A 15,451-nucleotide genomic window follows, 5' to 3' on the forward strand; every position below is an offset into this window, starting at 1 on the left:
GTGATATATTAGTAGTTAGCCAATAGATTAGATTTGACATGCATAAAATTTCTCCTATCTTGAATTCTTGTTTCTCTTCAGTTGAGGTCGCCGAGGTCTTCCGAGCACTTTATATTTTTGATAGCTGAAATTAGGGTTCCGGTGACTGCTGCACTGTTTCCGGCCACTTTTTTGACCTTTTTTTTTTTTTACGTTGAAAAACAACAGGAGCAACGACAGATGTCTAGTTCTTACACTTACTGAACTTCTTACTAACCTTGATTCAGTGCATGATCAGATTTTAGCTAGTCCTACGGTTCCTGCAATTAATGAACTATTTTCTCGTTTGCTTCGTCTTGCTGCGCCTCCTAATCACACAGTGATTCCTCTATTCTCACATCTCAAACCATAGAGAATCGAACATCTCAATCTATAGATAATTGACGAGGAGGAGGTCGCTTTGGAAAATCTCGAACTAAGTGTAGTTATTGTCATAAATTTGGACACACTCGCAACGTATGTCGTGCTCTACATGGTCCACTACCCAATGATGTTTAGTGAAGTTATTGTCATAAGTTTGGACACACTCGTGACGTATGTCGTGCTCATCATGGTCAATCACCCAACAATGCTCATGTTGCCCAAACCGACACTACAGGAAATCAGAGGCTTATATCTGAAGTTGAATATAATGAGTACCTTAAGTATCGAGAAAGTAAGCAGACATCTCCACAAGTAGCCACGGATTCTCAGCCTAATACTTATGTTGCTGGTATTTACTTCGCTTGTGTTTCACAGTCTAGTATCCCTCCATCGTGGGTCGTTGACTCAGGTGCTTCTGATCATATTTCTAGTAACAAATCACTTCTGTCAAATATTATTTATTCATAGTCTCTTCGTCCGGTTACTTTAGCCAATGGGATCCAAACAAAACCAAAAGGGCTTGGACAAGCTAATCCCTTATCTTCTGTCACTCTAAACTCTGTTCTCTATGCCCCTAGTTGTCCTTTTAATCTTGCATCTGTCAGTCGTTTGACACGTGCCCTAAATTGTGCCATAATATTTCTTGATAATTCTTTTGTTATGCAGAGCCACAATACAAGACAGGTGATTGGTGCAAGATATCAATCACAAGGCCTCTACTATCTAACACTTACCTCTCCTAATTCCTCTACAGCATGCTCCATTACAGATCCTCCAAACTTGATCCATAAACGATTGGGACATCCGAGTCTGTTCAAGCTACAAAAGATGGTGCCTAGTTTGTCTAGTCTGTCCAAATTAGATTGTGAGTCGTGTCAACTTGGGAAACACACTCGCACTACCTTTTCGCGCAGTGCTGAGAGTCGTGCAGAGTCTATTTTTTCAATAGTTCATTCTGATATTTGGGGTCCTAGTAGAGTCAGTTAACCTTTAGGATTTCGTTATTTTGTTAGTTTCATTGACAATTTTTCCTGATATATTTGGCTATTCTTAATGAAAGATCGTTCTGAGTTATTCTCTATATTCAAGAGTATTATGCTGAAATACAAAATTAATTTGGTGTTTCTATTCATACTTTCCATAGTGATAATGTCTTAGAATACAAATCCTCCCAGTTTCAGCAGTTTATGACTCACCAAGGAATTATTCATCAAACATCTTGTCCCTACACCCCTCAGCAGAATGGGGTAGCAAAAAGGAAGAATAGACATCTCATTGAGACTACTCGCACTCTTCTCATTGAATCCTATGTTCCGCTGCGTTTTTGGGGCAATGCAGTCCTCACGTCTTGCCATTTAATTAATCGAATGCCCTCATCTTCTATTCAGAATCAGATTCCATATTGCATAGTCTATCCTCAGTCATCTCTATACTCTCTTCCTCCTCGTGTTTTTGGGAGCACATGTTTTGTGCATAACCTAGCTCCAGGGACATATAAATTAGCCCCACTCTCTTGAATGCGTCTTTCTTGGTTATGCTTGGGTTCAAAAGGGGTATCGTTGCTTCTCACCTGATCTCCGTTGATATCTTATGTCTGCTGATGTCACATTTTTTGAGTTTCAACCTTACTTTAGGTCTCCTTCTGATTATCCTGATATCTCTGAGGTCTTACCAATACCTCAGGTTTAACCTACACTGACCTTTGAGGAATCTACAGCTACTTCTACATCTCCAGTCACAGTGCCACCACTTCTGACTTATCATCGTCTACCGCGTCCAGCATCAGGTCCAGATGATTCATGTCATGCACCGGACCTTGCACCTACTATGGACTCGTCTCCTCCTAATCAGCCGATTGCACTTCGGAAAGGTAAACGGTCCACTCAAAATACTAACCCACATTATACCCGTTTAACTTATCATCGTCTATCATCATCCAATTATGCCTTCGTATCATCATAGTCCTTTGTCCCCATTCCTACGTCTACAGGTGAAGCCCTTTCTCATCCCGGATGGCGACATGCTATGATTGACGAGATGTCTGCTTTACACAGAGTGGTACTTGAGAGCTTGTTCCTCTTCCTTCAGGTAAATCTGTTGGTTGTTGTTGGGTTTATGCAGTCAAAGTTGGTCCGGACGGTCAAGTTGATCGGCTTAAGGCTCGCCTTGTTGCGAAGGGTATACACAAATATTTGGTCTTGATTAGAGTGATACTTTCTCCCCCGTGGCTAAAATAGCATTTATCCGTCTTTTTCTATCCATTGTTGTTGTCCGCCATTCGCCTCTTTATCAGTTGGACATTAAGAATGTTTTTCTCAATAGTGATCTTGAGAAGGAAGTTTATATGGAGCAACCACTTGGTTTTGTTGCTCAGAGGAAGTCTAATCTGGTGTGTCGATTGCATTGCTCACTTTATAGTCTGAAATAGTCTCCTCGAGCCTAGTTTGATAAATTCAACACAGTAATTTAGGAGCTTGGCATGACTCGCAGTGAAGCAGATTATTGTGTATTTAATCGACATTCTGCTCCAGATTTGAGTATTTATTTGGTGGTTTATGTTGACAATATTGTTATAATTGGCAATGATCAAGATGGTATCACTAATTTAAAGCAACATCTCTTTCAGCATTTCCGGACTAAAGATCTTGGCAAACTGAAGTATTTTCTAGGCATTGAGGTTGCCTAATCCACGTCAGGTATTGTTATTTCGCAACGCAAGTATGCCTTAAACATTCTTGAAGAGACAGGAATGATGGGATGTAGACCCATTAACGCACCTATGGATCCGAATGCTAAACTTCTGCCAGGACAGGGGCCACTCAGTGATCCTGGAAGATATAGGCAACTGGTTGGTAAGTTGAATTATCTCACAGTGACTAGACCTGATATTTGGTTTCGTGTGAGTGTTGTAAGTCAATTTATGGATTCTCCTGTGATAGTCATTGGGATGCAGTTGTCCGCATTCTGCGATATATTAAGTCCGCTCTAGGTAAAGGACTGCTTTTCGAAAATTGAGGCCATGAGCAGATCATTGGATATACAGATTCTGATTATATAGGATCAACCTCTGATAGACGTTCTACATCCAGATATATTGTGTTAATAGGAACAAAGTATTGTTGCTCGATCTAGTGCTGAATCAGAATATCGAGCAATGGCTGTAGCAACTTGTGAGCTAGTTTGGATTAAGCAGTTGCTCAAAGAACTAAAATTTGGAGAAATCAGTCAGATGGAACTTGTGTGTGATAACAAAGCGGCCCTTCATATCGCATGAAATCCGATATTTCATGAGAGGACTAAGCACATTGAGATTAACTGTCACTTTGTCAGGGAAAAGATACTCTCCGGAGATATTGTTACTAAATTTGTGAAGCTGAGTGATCAGCTTGCGGATATTTTCACCAAGTCACTCAGTCGTCCTCGTATTAGATACATCTGTAACAAGCTCGGCACATATGACTTGTATGCACCAGCTTGAGGAGGAGTGTTAGAATAGGAATAGGAATAGGATTTGTAGATAGTATCCTACATGGAAAAGAATTAGGATGTAGTGTCTATAAATAGGGCTTAGCGTAATAATGTAGATACACAATTCAATAATAATATTTTCCCCCGTATTTTATACAGTTCAAACTTTTGGTTGACACCCTCGTTGGTTGTCAATTAGCACATTATCATCAGCAAACCAAAAATCTCAGTGGTGTACAACTCACCACTTCCGCACTCCAAAAGCTTCTCGGACGGATTGGTAGCATCCCTTTCAGCTGATTCAACCTCGGTGCATATAGAGTCGGCACAATTTTCAGTACCTGCTTTGGTCACTCCGTGTTGGTCAAATGTATGAACTTCATCATACAAACTATCCCACATTCCACGTTGAATAGATGTAACCTGCAAAGTCATAATACAATCAAATAAGCAAAAGATATGTAAGAGATATACAGCCATAAACTAGTTAATAAAATCACAAAAGTACAACAGGAATTAAAGTAGTAGATCTTTTAGCCCCTTATCGCCGTGGGGTCTTGAAATTATATAAATATGATAAGAATGGAAACAGCAACCCTAGTCGCCATCTTTATATCTGGTTTACTTGTAAGTAATAGTTACTTTACTAGATTTTTTTTTTCTTTCTATAGTGGAGATACCACGTAATCGTTTAAAAAGCATTCTGAGTGAGATCAAAAAACTCGAAAAAAGGACTGGGAAGTGCTATTAGAAAAAATTGTTATCCGACTGATGGATTCCCCGGATCCTCTTGGTTGGTCAAAGCTAGAAGACGGCTGAGATTCCAGTAGGCCTTTCTCCTGCTGATTGCCCAGTTGCAAAGCAGGCCAAGCTCCGTAAAAGCCTAACGGGGCGCGGCCATCCGACCTCGAATAGGAGGAGGCAACGCTCTGGAGGAGAAGGACGACCACGGTCCCAGCCTTACCAGCACCGGAGAAAATATGCTAAAGTAGTCAAAATGAATGAACACGTTCAATTCAATAAAAAAAGAAATTCCCCGGCTTTGATAAAAAAAATTAATTGACATTAGGCACTAAGAGAAGGAAAGTTAGCTCAAGCGGAAGCTCAAGTGGTAGCTCATGCTACTACACGGGAGGGAGACTAGATTGGTGGTTCAAATAATACACCCCTATGAATCATATGGACGCAACTGTTTAAAAATTCAAAGAATAAGAGAGATGGCATTTTTATTTATCTACTATAATTCTCTAACATGCCCCCTCACATACAAGCCAGATTCTTTTGTTCTACGCCACGCAGGTGAAAATATTTTTGTTGAATTAGTAGCAGTAAAACTAAAAACACAAGACCTCCTTGCTTTGATACCATATGGAAATGTGTCAAAACGTATTTTAAAAGCTTTAAAGATTAGAAAGCTATTACGTTTATTTATTTATTACAAGTATACAACACACCCAAAAGTTACGCATAGACATTCTTCCTACGCCATCAGTTCAAAATCAAGCTAAATCACAATTAGAAACAAAAACAGGGAAAAGATAAAGGGTAAAACATAAATTACTGAAATAGCAACTCAACTATAATACTAGCATCCAAAGGGTTGGGAGTAGGAGGCATTTTAAACGTTTTCTGACTTGCAACAGTTGAAAAGACCAAGAGATACAGATTGATTTAAAAAAAGATCACGAATTCTGCTTGACACAAGAAATTAGCAAAAACAGACTGTAGCTAAGCAACGGATGCTAAATGTGTGAAGATGGAGCAGAAAACTTATTTTTGCATTACTCCATAATCACCAAACCGTGGAGTTTTGTTTTGAACACTATGGGGGTGAAATGGGAGACGCCAAAAACGTTAACTGCTAGCTTGTTAAGGAAGAAGAGTAGACAGGAAGAGGAGGAAGAAGACGTGGAATACCATGCAACATGTATTTGGTGGATATAGAAGTACAGAAGGTGCATCGAGGGCAAGGCTAACCAGATTTAAAGATTAAAGCTGACTGCAAAGTTTTGCTTTCCCTTTGGTGCAAAATGGAGCTTGTAAATGATGTTGAATATCATAGATTTTGCTGGTTCCCTACGCAGTTACAGGACTCACATTTGATTTTTGAATGTAATCAACACAGCACCATCTGAGTGCTGTTTTCGTAAAAAATATTGAACAGACCATTTCAACGAAAAATATCTCAGTTTCACTCTTGTTCTTCTCACTCACTCTCCCACTTCTTTCAATTCCTCTCCTTTTTTTCCTTCTCTCTTCTCGTGCTACATCACATTGAAGGCAGAATGGCAGATGGTCAGGAAACTTCTACAGAATTAACCTAGTTGGTAGTAAAGATCAGAAAACAGAATACCACATCTTGCAATACCATTTCAGTGCTCAAACATGGCCACATTAAATCAAAGCAAGCACATGCTAAATCAAAATGAAGCAGAAGGCCCTCAGGTGTCTTATGGCTGATAAATTATATATCAAACTGATCAGTAGACTTACAGCAACATGAAGCAACCCACGAAATGGATCTGATGAAAACATCTTTGTCACTCTAGCACGCTGCTTTTCCTTAAAGGCATTATAGAACTGAATCATCCTCTGGAAAACCTAAAATAGAAAGAAAATTTGACAGAAGATCAACATGTGTTTGAAACAATATACTGTCAACATCAAAAGTATGGTCAAACACCATAAACAGGTGCTCAAAAGAACCAAAAAAGAAAAAAGAAAAAGAAATCATAAGAATATTGCAAGAGAGGCAGGCAAAGGAATAAAGTTAATTTGAAAGAAAAAGGCAACTTTTTATTACCACTGCAAATGCAATAAAACTTTGAAATTCAACATCCAAACTTTGGCCGCCCCAACAACCACCCATTCATTGATGTCAAAAATCAGAACTGAGCCCAAGCCCAGCCTGATTGATTGATTAAGAAATAGAATCAATAGCTTAAATTAAGATACTCCAAGCAGGCACTTCTGTCAAATGACAGGCTTATAATGAGTGGATCTGGAGCAATGGCAGTGGCTTAATGGACTGATTTGATGGAGAAGGTCAAAGCAGCTCCATAGGTTGAGTTGAGAGGGTAGCCCCGATTGATCGGACATGAGAGGAAGTAATTGTGCAAATGGACTCACCAAAGTGTGGCTTTGATACCATGTGTGAATCTAAGCATCCAACCCACAACATGAAGGCAATGGCTGGAGTGGTCCAGGACCATTTAAACCCCTTTGGAAATCCTTACACAACCAATGAGGGACAAGTGCATTCTCTAACATCTTTAATGTTTGTTTCCTCACATTTGGGTACCCCTTTAGAAAAATTAAATTCATAATTAATTAATTAACTGATTGATATTACAAAGAAGTGTTAAAATCATATTATAAATTAAAAATTGGATTTGAATGTTAGTAAACTGTGAATTATTCGCTTAAGTTAGAAACTACACCTGAATACAATTCAATTAAATATATAACATAGTTGTATTGTAAAGTCAAAACATTTGAACAAGAAATCAAGCAGCTTTTACTAAATTGAATTAACAATTTGAGCTATATAACTTAGAATTTTTAATCGAAGTTCAAAACGCCATAAAGTTGGATTGAGTTACAATTGCTAAATTAAATTAAGAATTAACTTCAAGTATATAATACTTGCTAAGCTTTTTTCTGCAGCATATTCTTGATCCTGCTTATTACTAAAAAATCATACCTTATTAAGAAACAATTGATAAGCTGGAAAAGGAATTAAAACATTAAAATTGAATTACTTAAAAACAAATATATAGACTAAGAGAAGCCAGAAACCATCAATCCTATATTCTTGCATGCTATGGCAGCTGTTCCTAAACATGCAGGGACTCTCGTTGGGTAGTGTCGAGCTCTATCCGATTTGCTCAGGTGCTGGCACAAGAAAGGAACGACCAAGGGGCAGGAAAACGGTAAAAGACTATCTTTATTTGAATTTGGTGGGCAGTGCAAAGAGAAAGTAATTCAGGTGTTTTGAAGACAAAGCCAGGTCCATTAAAATATCAAGTTTTAACTGTACACTTCTGATTACTTGTTGGAAAAAAAAAAAGAATTTATAAATGCTGCAGAATCAGTGTTAGAGCTCATATATTCTGTACAAGTTTAGAAAGGGATAAAATTTTGCTTTTTTGTTCTGCAAGTGGCCCTTCAACACAACGAAAGTGCTGCATCAGTAAGACTTTTATCTTTCTCAAGAAAGAGATGAAGGTTTATAGTGCTCAAATGAACCTACATTGTGGGCTTACCTTGAGATTGTGGTGGGATATGTTTAGGTGGTTCTGCACTTCTTGGGCAATGCCAAGAACTGTGAAAGAGTTGATGCCCAGTTGGAAGAGCGTGAGAAGGAGGAGAAGACGAAGGGCTTGGAACGTGGTTCCGCTTGCATTGGTGTGGGCAGTTTGGAGAGAGAGAAACAAGAGAGCTTTTGAAGGAGTAGAGTCAAGTTTTTCTCAGTTGAGGAGAAGTCTCCACTCCCTTATTTTCTTTTGGTGTAAACAGAAAGTTCCTTGTTGTATAGAGGATTGGGTGGAGTTTGTAGAGAATCATATTTCGTAGATTCTTTACCTTTTGATATATCCCTTGTATACGGCCGTTTTTTGGCCATGATTATGAATGAAAATACTTTTACTTGATCAAAAAATAAATATAGTGCTCAAATGAAAGAAGATCCAAATGCTTATACTAGTTTAACTTCTCAAAAGAATTTGAACCTTTTTTAGGTATAAAAAAGAATACTGTAAATCCTCTTTGGTAGTAAATCTTGTATAAGTCTTCAATTTTGAATAAGTTCTCTTTTTAGGGAAGTGGCAAATATTAACAACAATCCAATATACAAAGTAGACCAGTTAATTTGAGAAAGTATCATTTCCTAGAGATGTATGTTGAGTTCATTATCTGTTGGAGGAAATCAGAAGCAATGGCATAGATACCTCATCCACAGTGTTTGTCCGACATGCCTCCTTCCAAGTGTTAACAAACACCTTAATTGAATCATCAGAGCCTTGATTCCACATCTTATCAAATTTTGTTTCCTTTTTATTCCTGCGAGCTAAAAGCTTTTCTCTTTTGGATACTTTTCTGGGTAAAGCCAGGGAACTCTGAACATCATCGTGTTTTCCTTTCCTATTGGATGGCCCAATACCTTCACTGTTTTTATCACTACCACTGGCGGTATGTGGGCTAACCTCAACTTCAGTTTTCAAACCCAGCCGCGTCATTTCTTCAGACGCTGATGGGTAAGGACATGTGGTTGGTCCATCCGAGCTTTCGATATTTCCAACTGCCAATTTGCTCTGGCTATGTGCAGCACTTTCATCCTGATCATCATCACTGTTCTCATAATCTGAACCTGATATAAACCTTACGTGTTTACCGCGTTTGCTGGATTCCTTTTTCACTGTACGAAGATATTTGTTTATGGAACTAGTTTCGAATGGCCTTGCTTGCTTGATAACTGTAATATGCAGCCTGAAAGGGACAAGAAAGGAATACATGAGAAAATACCAATGATCAGATTCTGCTGAATATAGAACACAAATGCCACTGTCATATCAACTACAACATGTTTAGAAATAAGACAGCAGAAGATGTAGAAGAAGCATGAGAAGCACGTGTTAACTTGAGCTATCATACATTAAACCCCGCAGACAAGACAAAGACTAAAGTCATTCTTCATTTATGATGATTAACTACTCCAGTCGATGTGAGCTCCTGGGGAAGATCAGTCTGTTATCCCTAGAGAAACTTTTATCCGTTGAGCTGTTATCCCTAGAGAAACTTTTATCCGTTGAGAAACGGCCCTTCCACTCGGCACCGTCAGATCTGATCCAGGTCATAATCTTTATGGGATTCCCTATATTATTGATAGAAAGTCAACCGCGCGGAATCGAAGAATTACAAATGACCTTACAAAAAGAATTTAATTGTGTAAACCGAATACATGTTCCTATGCCCATTCCAATCTTGTCTAACTTTGCTAACTTCCCCTTCTCAATCCGTATATTATGCATTCTGGAAACACGTCTTCCTATTCCATCTTTTCTCGAATCCCCTTTAACGGAAGAAATAGAAGCTCGAGAAGGAATACCAAAACCTATTTCACTCACTGAGTCTTTTTGCATCCATGGCTGAATGGCTAAAGCGCCCAACTCATAATTGGCGAATCTCTCTGTCCCAATTTATGTGATACTTTTCGCTTCCCGAGATTCAAACTGTATGAACTTTGACCAACATTTTAAGATGTATTTTTTCACCAAATTGATATAATTTATAGTACTTTTTATGTAGTTTTCAATTATATAAAATTTAATTTTGAAATATTGAGTTAATCTAATACAATTTAGCTTCAAGGTTTAGTCAAATTGACTCTCGAAAAGCGAAAAGTATCACATAAATTGGGACAGAGGGAGTATATTTTATCAATCCTCAGAACATTCAACACCGAAAGACTCAATGATGTGATAATAATAAGCGACAAAGATAAGTATCTACTTCAAAAGATGACGATAAAGGTCCCGAGTGAGGGAGTTGCTTGACATTCTAGTCATTTTACTTCTAAATTAATCCACATCATTCTAGCGGTAGTCAACAGTTTCAGCTTCTACCTTTTCTTTATCTTCTTCTTCCTTTTTTTTTTTGTTTTTTTGAGAGAGAGAGAGAGAGAGCGAAATAAGCCTCTACCTATAATTTCTTCAGTGTTTAAATATTTATCTAGAGTTCGCTCCGTGTACTCCATTACAAGTCTTCGTTGAGTAAGAGTAATGTATTGAGGATCATGAATGGTAAGTGAAAATATATCTGTACTACTACACTTGATTGTTGCTACGCATGTTCTATACTTGGTTATGAAATGTGTTGGCAAGTATGACTTACGTTAGTCAGGTCAAGATAGTCAACATGGTGGCCCCTATTCTGGGGGCGTGCCATAAACCCACAACACAAGTGCCATACACTCAGATGAAGCTATTCTACAATATTTAATTGAACATAATTTTTGCAAAGTCCACACCCCCCTATGTACCCTACCAAGTGTCGATTTCAACAACAAATCTAATTTTGATAATCGAACAATCTTTTTTAGTAATATTTTTGATTGAACGTAAATAAAATCTTCAAACAAGGGCCCCAAATACCCTTGAACTATTAGAATTGGTACAAAAATGCCCTTCATCCACCTTTGAGCCCCCAAATACCCTTGCCGTTAACCTATTGGGTCTACTTTGCCCTTATTTTTAACGGTCACGTTAAAAGAAAATAATTAAATATTTATTTATTACGTGGCCAGATCTGATTGGCCCAAATTTAAACCCTTCCCAAATTAAAAAAAATCCAATAGATTAATATTACATAATAAATAAATATTTAATTATTTTATTTTAACGTGACCGTTAAAAATAAGGGCAAAGTAGACCCAATAGATTAACGACAGGGGTATTTGAGGGCTGGCTCAAAGGTGAATGGAGGGCATTTTTGTATCAATTCTAATAGTACAAGGGCATTTTAGGCCCTTTTCCGTAAAATCTTTTATGAGCGAAAACATGCCACATACCCCAAGCTTTGAATCCGCACACCGAGCTTCTCTGCTGTACCAATGGATTTCTTCTCAGCAATGAAGTTCAAAAATTCATCTATGTTTACTCTTCTTCCTTTTTTTTTAATAAGCTGTTCATCAGCATCCATATATTCAGCAAGGAAGGATATGAGCTCCACAGTTGTTATCCTGAAAACTTCTGACACATCAGGACTGATAGAAAAATAATGGATAATAAGCGGGTGTTTCACCAACGGACCCAATTCCAGCTCTTCAAACTGCTCAACCCCCTCACTCCTGCATATTGCTACTTCCAAATCATACAATGTGGTAATTCTTTGAACAGCGACAAAGCAATGGATGAAGCCATTAATCTGGGAAAACAAAGATGGGAAAATGAAAATTTAGTATTTCATAAAGAATTTAGTATTTCATAAAGAAAAATTCCATGAAAGAAAGATCATCCACCTATAAAAAGAAAAGTCTTGTTTTTTTCCTCTCATTTTGCCTTCTCTTATTTTATCCTTCACCCTATAATATCTCTATCCCATACCCCTACTTTTCTGGTAGATTTATCCTTTAAATTACTAATGTGAGTAATGATAAAATCTATCCAAACATTTTACTCATAAACAATACAATACAGTACAATACAACACGACACAATACAATATAATACCATAGATTATGAAACGATATGTAACAACCATCCAAACAAAGTGTAAAAATGAGTATAAAAATCTATCAAAATAAACAAACTTGTACCTTGCCATCAGTAACAATGTGAGGTTAAAGAGAGGGGGAACTTGCTGCATTCTAAGACCCAAAGAATCCCAAGAATCAGCATTAAGCATAACTAAAGCGGCTTGTGATTCTTTCCAAGCTGCTGTATCATTTTTACCAGCTTCTATAAGGTCTCTATGTGCCTTAATTACAGCTCTATCAACAACCTCATTATTATAATCTTTTGATGAAAACTGAAAACTAGGGTTTTGTTGGAATGGAAAATAACCAAAATTCAAATTTTGATTAGAGAAATTGGGGTTTGAAGGGAAGTAGCTGTTTGGAGATTGAGAATGAATATGATTGGGGTTTTGAAACAGTCGATGTTGTGCCCCCACACCCTCCCCCCCCCCTCCACTACCACCACCACCCACACCCCACTCCCACCACCAACACCCCACCTCACCCCCAACCCACCATCCCATCCCCACCCCCACTCCAATCCACCACCTCACCCCCCACCACCACCACCACCCACCTACACCCCAACCCCACACCTCACCCCCAATCCACCACCCCCACCACCCACACACCCCACTCCCCAACCACCACCCCACCCAAAACCCCAACCTTATAGTATTTATAATATATTTTGCCTAAGTACCGATCGCAAGAAAATAAATAAGAAATCCACTAATAAAACATTTTCCTTCATACATAACACGCCCTAATAGTACAAAAATGATTTACATTGCATCAGTATTGATCATAAACCACTACAAATGAGTAAACCTGTCAACTGGGTAGAAACGGCCCGGAACCGTCACCGGTTTGCCAAACCGGCCGGTTGACGGGTAAATGGGTAAAAAACCGTCTATGGCCAACGGTTACCCGTTAACCGGGGCCGGTTAGCCGGTTAATTTTACAACCCGTAATCGGCCCGATTTGATTTAAAAAAACCGATTAGCCGGTTCAACGGCTATATTTTTATTTTTTTAATTAAATTATTAAAATGTGCAGGCACCGGTGCTCCAGAGTGTAAATTTTTATTTTTTTTTAATTTTTTGCTTAAATCCGTATTTTACACATAAATTGACACTATAGTTTATTAGTTTGTGTATATATATAAGTTTTATATATACCTATGGCTATAAGTATAAAGAAACTCAAGATTGTATATTATAAGTGTAGTATATGTAATATAGATTGTATACTTTTTTATTTTCAAGTATATTTTTAACTTAAGTATATTTATATATGTTATGTATATATTCTACGTGTGTGTGTACACATATGTATTGTAACTTAAATTTTATATTTACTAATAACTCATGAGTATTATAAAATTCAAGATTGTATATTTATAAATATATATAGTTTAGTTCTAATTTTTTATTTTATAATTTAAGTAGATATATATTTTAAGTATATTGTAGGTATATTTCTAACTTATTAATATAAGTAATATTAACTTGGTCCATTGGGCAATGGCCCACTAACGGCTAGTTTTTGCTAATTTAAAAAAAAAAAAAAATGGCCAGTTACCCTGTTGGCCAACCGGCCGGGCCGGTTCACCGGTCCACAAGTTCTAATTTGGCCAACCCGTAACCGGCCGTCTCAAACAGGTACCCGGGAACTGGGAATTCGGGTCTAGGACCGGTTTAGCTGGTTCCGATCACCGGTTACAACCAAGTTCAACCGCCCCGTTTGACAGGTTTACAAATGAGTACAAAAAATCTACAAAAATAAACAAATCTGTACCTTGCTATCAGTAACAATGAGGTCAAAGAGAGAGGGAACTTGTTGCATTCTAAGACCCAAAGACTCCCAAGAATCAGCCTTCAGCGTAACCAAAGCATATTGACTCACTTTCCAAGCTGACACATTTTCACCTGCTTCTATAAGGTCTCTACGTGCCTTAATTACAGCTCTATCAACAAGCTCATTATTACGCCGCCGATCGCCGCCATGGTGCGTCGGTGGTGGTGGCCGTCGCCGCCGTCCGCCTTGATGCGGTGGCTGTGGGTGCATGGTGAAACTGCTATGGGTAGATGAAGCGCCAAAATGACATGCAGCTTGATTGTTTAAATATTTTTTTTTACGTCAACACTACATAAAACTTGAAGTCTTCCAACATTATATGCTTTCGGATTTTACAAGTGATGGCGTAAGGAGTTTTCTAACTGGTTAGATCATGGCGGATCACACTAATTAAACCTTTGCAACTTTTTTAGTTTTTCCTCCTTAATAATGATGTAAATCTTTCATGTATATTCTCAATCAATTTTATTGGAAGTCCAAAAGGTATAAAGTTAGTGGGTTTGTACCTTGCTGTCTCTAGGCTCTTTTGTCGTCTTTTCTCCAAAGTTCCTGCTAGAGCACCTTTTTTTTTTTTTTTAATTATTACCTCAATAGTATGGTTGAGAATTGCCCCTGTGGTACTAATTCATATGCACCTGAACTTACGGAAAAAATTTACACCCTTACTTCACTTTTACTTATAACATTTCGCTTTTTGAGAGTTAAATTATATGGACTTTAATCAATATTTTTAGATGTATCTTTCATCATGTTAATATGAGGCGAATTGCAAGTTGTAATATTTTTATATAGTTTTTGAACATCTAATTTTAATTTTAAAATATCCTAAGATTAGTTAAATTAACCCTTAAGAAGCCAAAGTGAACGGAGAGAGTATATATGATATACGTTTAGTATAGATACAAAGTTATGCAGTGATATAATTAGTAATGTAGAAATTATAATTTAACATATAGTAATATAATGATTATAATGTAGGGACTAATTCGTGTTTGATTTGTGGTTGATATATTACAAATTAGCGCGCAGTGTATAAGTTAAAATATTTGTTTAGTTTTAATTTTAATTTAAAATGCATCCAGTTTTGCATTAATATAAGAGTTTTAGTCTTTTACCATAGACTTTATAAATTTTTAAATTACTCTAATAAGTGTGAACATAAACTTGCTATCACAAATGATATTAAAAGATTCACTTACGAAACGTGAGTTGCAACCTTCATAAACCCTATTTCCTAACAGGGACCCGATTTAATTTTTCTCCCTTTTTCTTAATTTTTAAGGAAAAAGTGTGAATCTAATAATTGGCGTGTGTTTGGCATAACATGTACTAGTGACAATCAAAATCGTAAACATCGATATGAACAACTCAACTCCCCTGTCCATTTCAATGTCACACAAACAATGCATTAATGTGAAAAGGATAGAAACTTCACCATGAAGGAGGCAAACAGTGAATTAAGAAAAGGACTTGCATGTGACTTAAATG

At 37.4% G+C, this 15,451-nt stretch overlaps 1 protein-coding gene across 3 annotated transcripts in view; it reads right to left on the bottom strand.

The window, feature by feature from the left end:
- Positions 1-14,407, bottom strand: part of LOC132610771 (protein NO VEIN-like) — a 29,775-nt gene extending 15,368 nt beyond the window's left edge. The window contains exons 1-5 of one of the 3 annotated variants that reach the window (XM_060325138.1): positions 13,904-14,407; positions 11,438-11,793; positions 8,820-9,357; positions 6,364-6,471; positions 4,116-4,293 (exon numbers count right to left, since the gene is read on the bottom strand). In XM_060325138.1, coding sequence (XP_060181121.1) covers positions 4,116-4,293; positions 6,364-6,471; positions 8,820-9,357; positions 11,438-11,793; positions 13,904-14,173 — 1,450 coding nt within the window. In that variant the 5' untranslated portion in view covers positions 14,174-14,407. Of the gene's footprint in view, positions 1-4,115; positions 4,294-6,363; positions 6,472-6,673; positions 6,959-8,819; positions 9,358-11,437; positions 11,794-12,184; positions 12,536-13,903 lie in introns of those variants that run through there. The other 2 variants (XM_060325139.1, XM_060325140.1) reach the window with 2 other exon arrangements.
- Between the last annotated feature and the right edge of the window lie 1,044 nt (positions 14,408-15,451).

This window comes from Lycium barbarum, chromosome 9 (assembly GCF_019175385.1).
Source record: "Lycium barbarum isolate Lr01 chromosome 9, ASM1917538v2, whole genome shotgun sequence".
In the NCBI taxonomy this organism is placed as follows: domain Eukaryota; kingdom Viridiplantae; phylum Streptophyta; class Magnoliopsida; order Solanales; family Solanaceae; genus Lycium; species Lycium barbarum.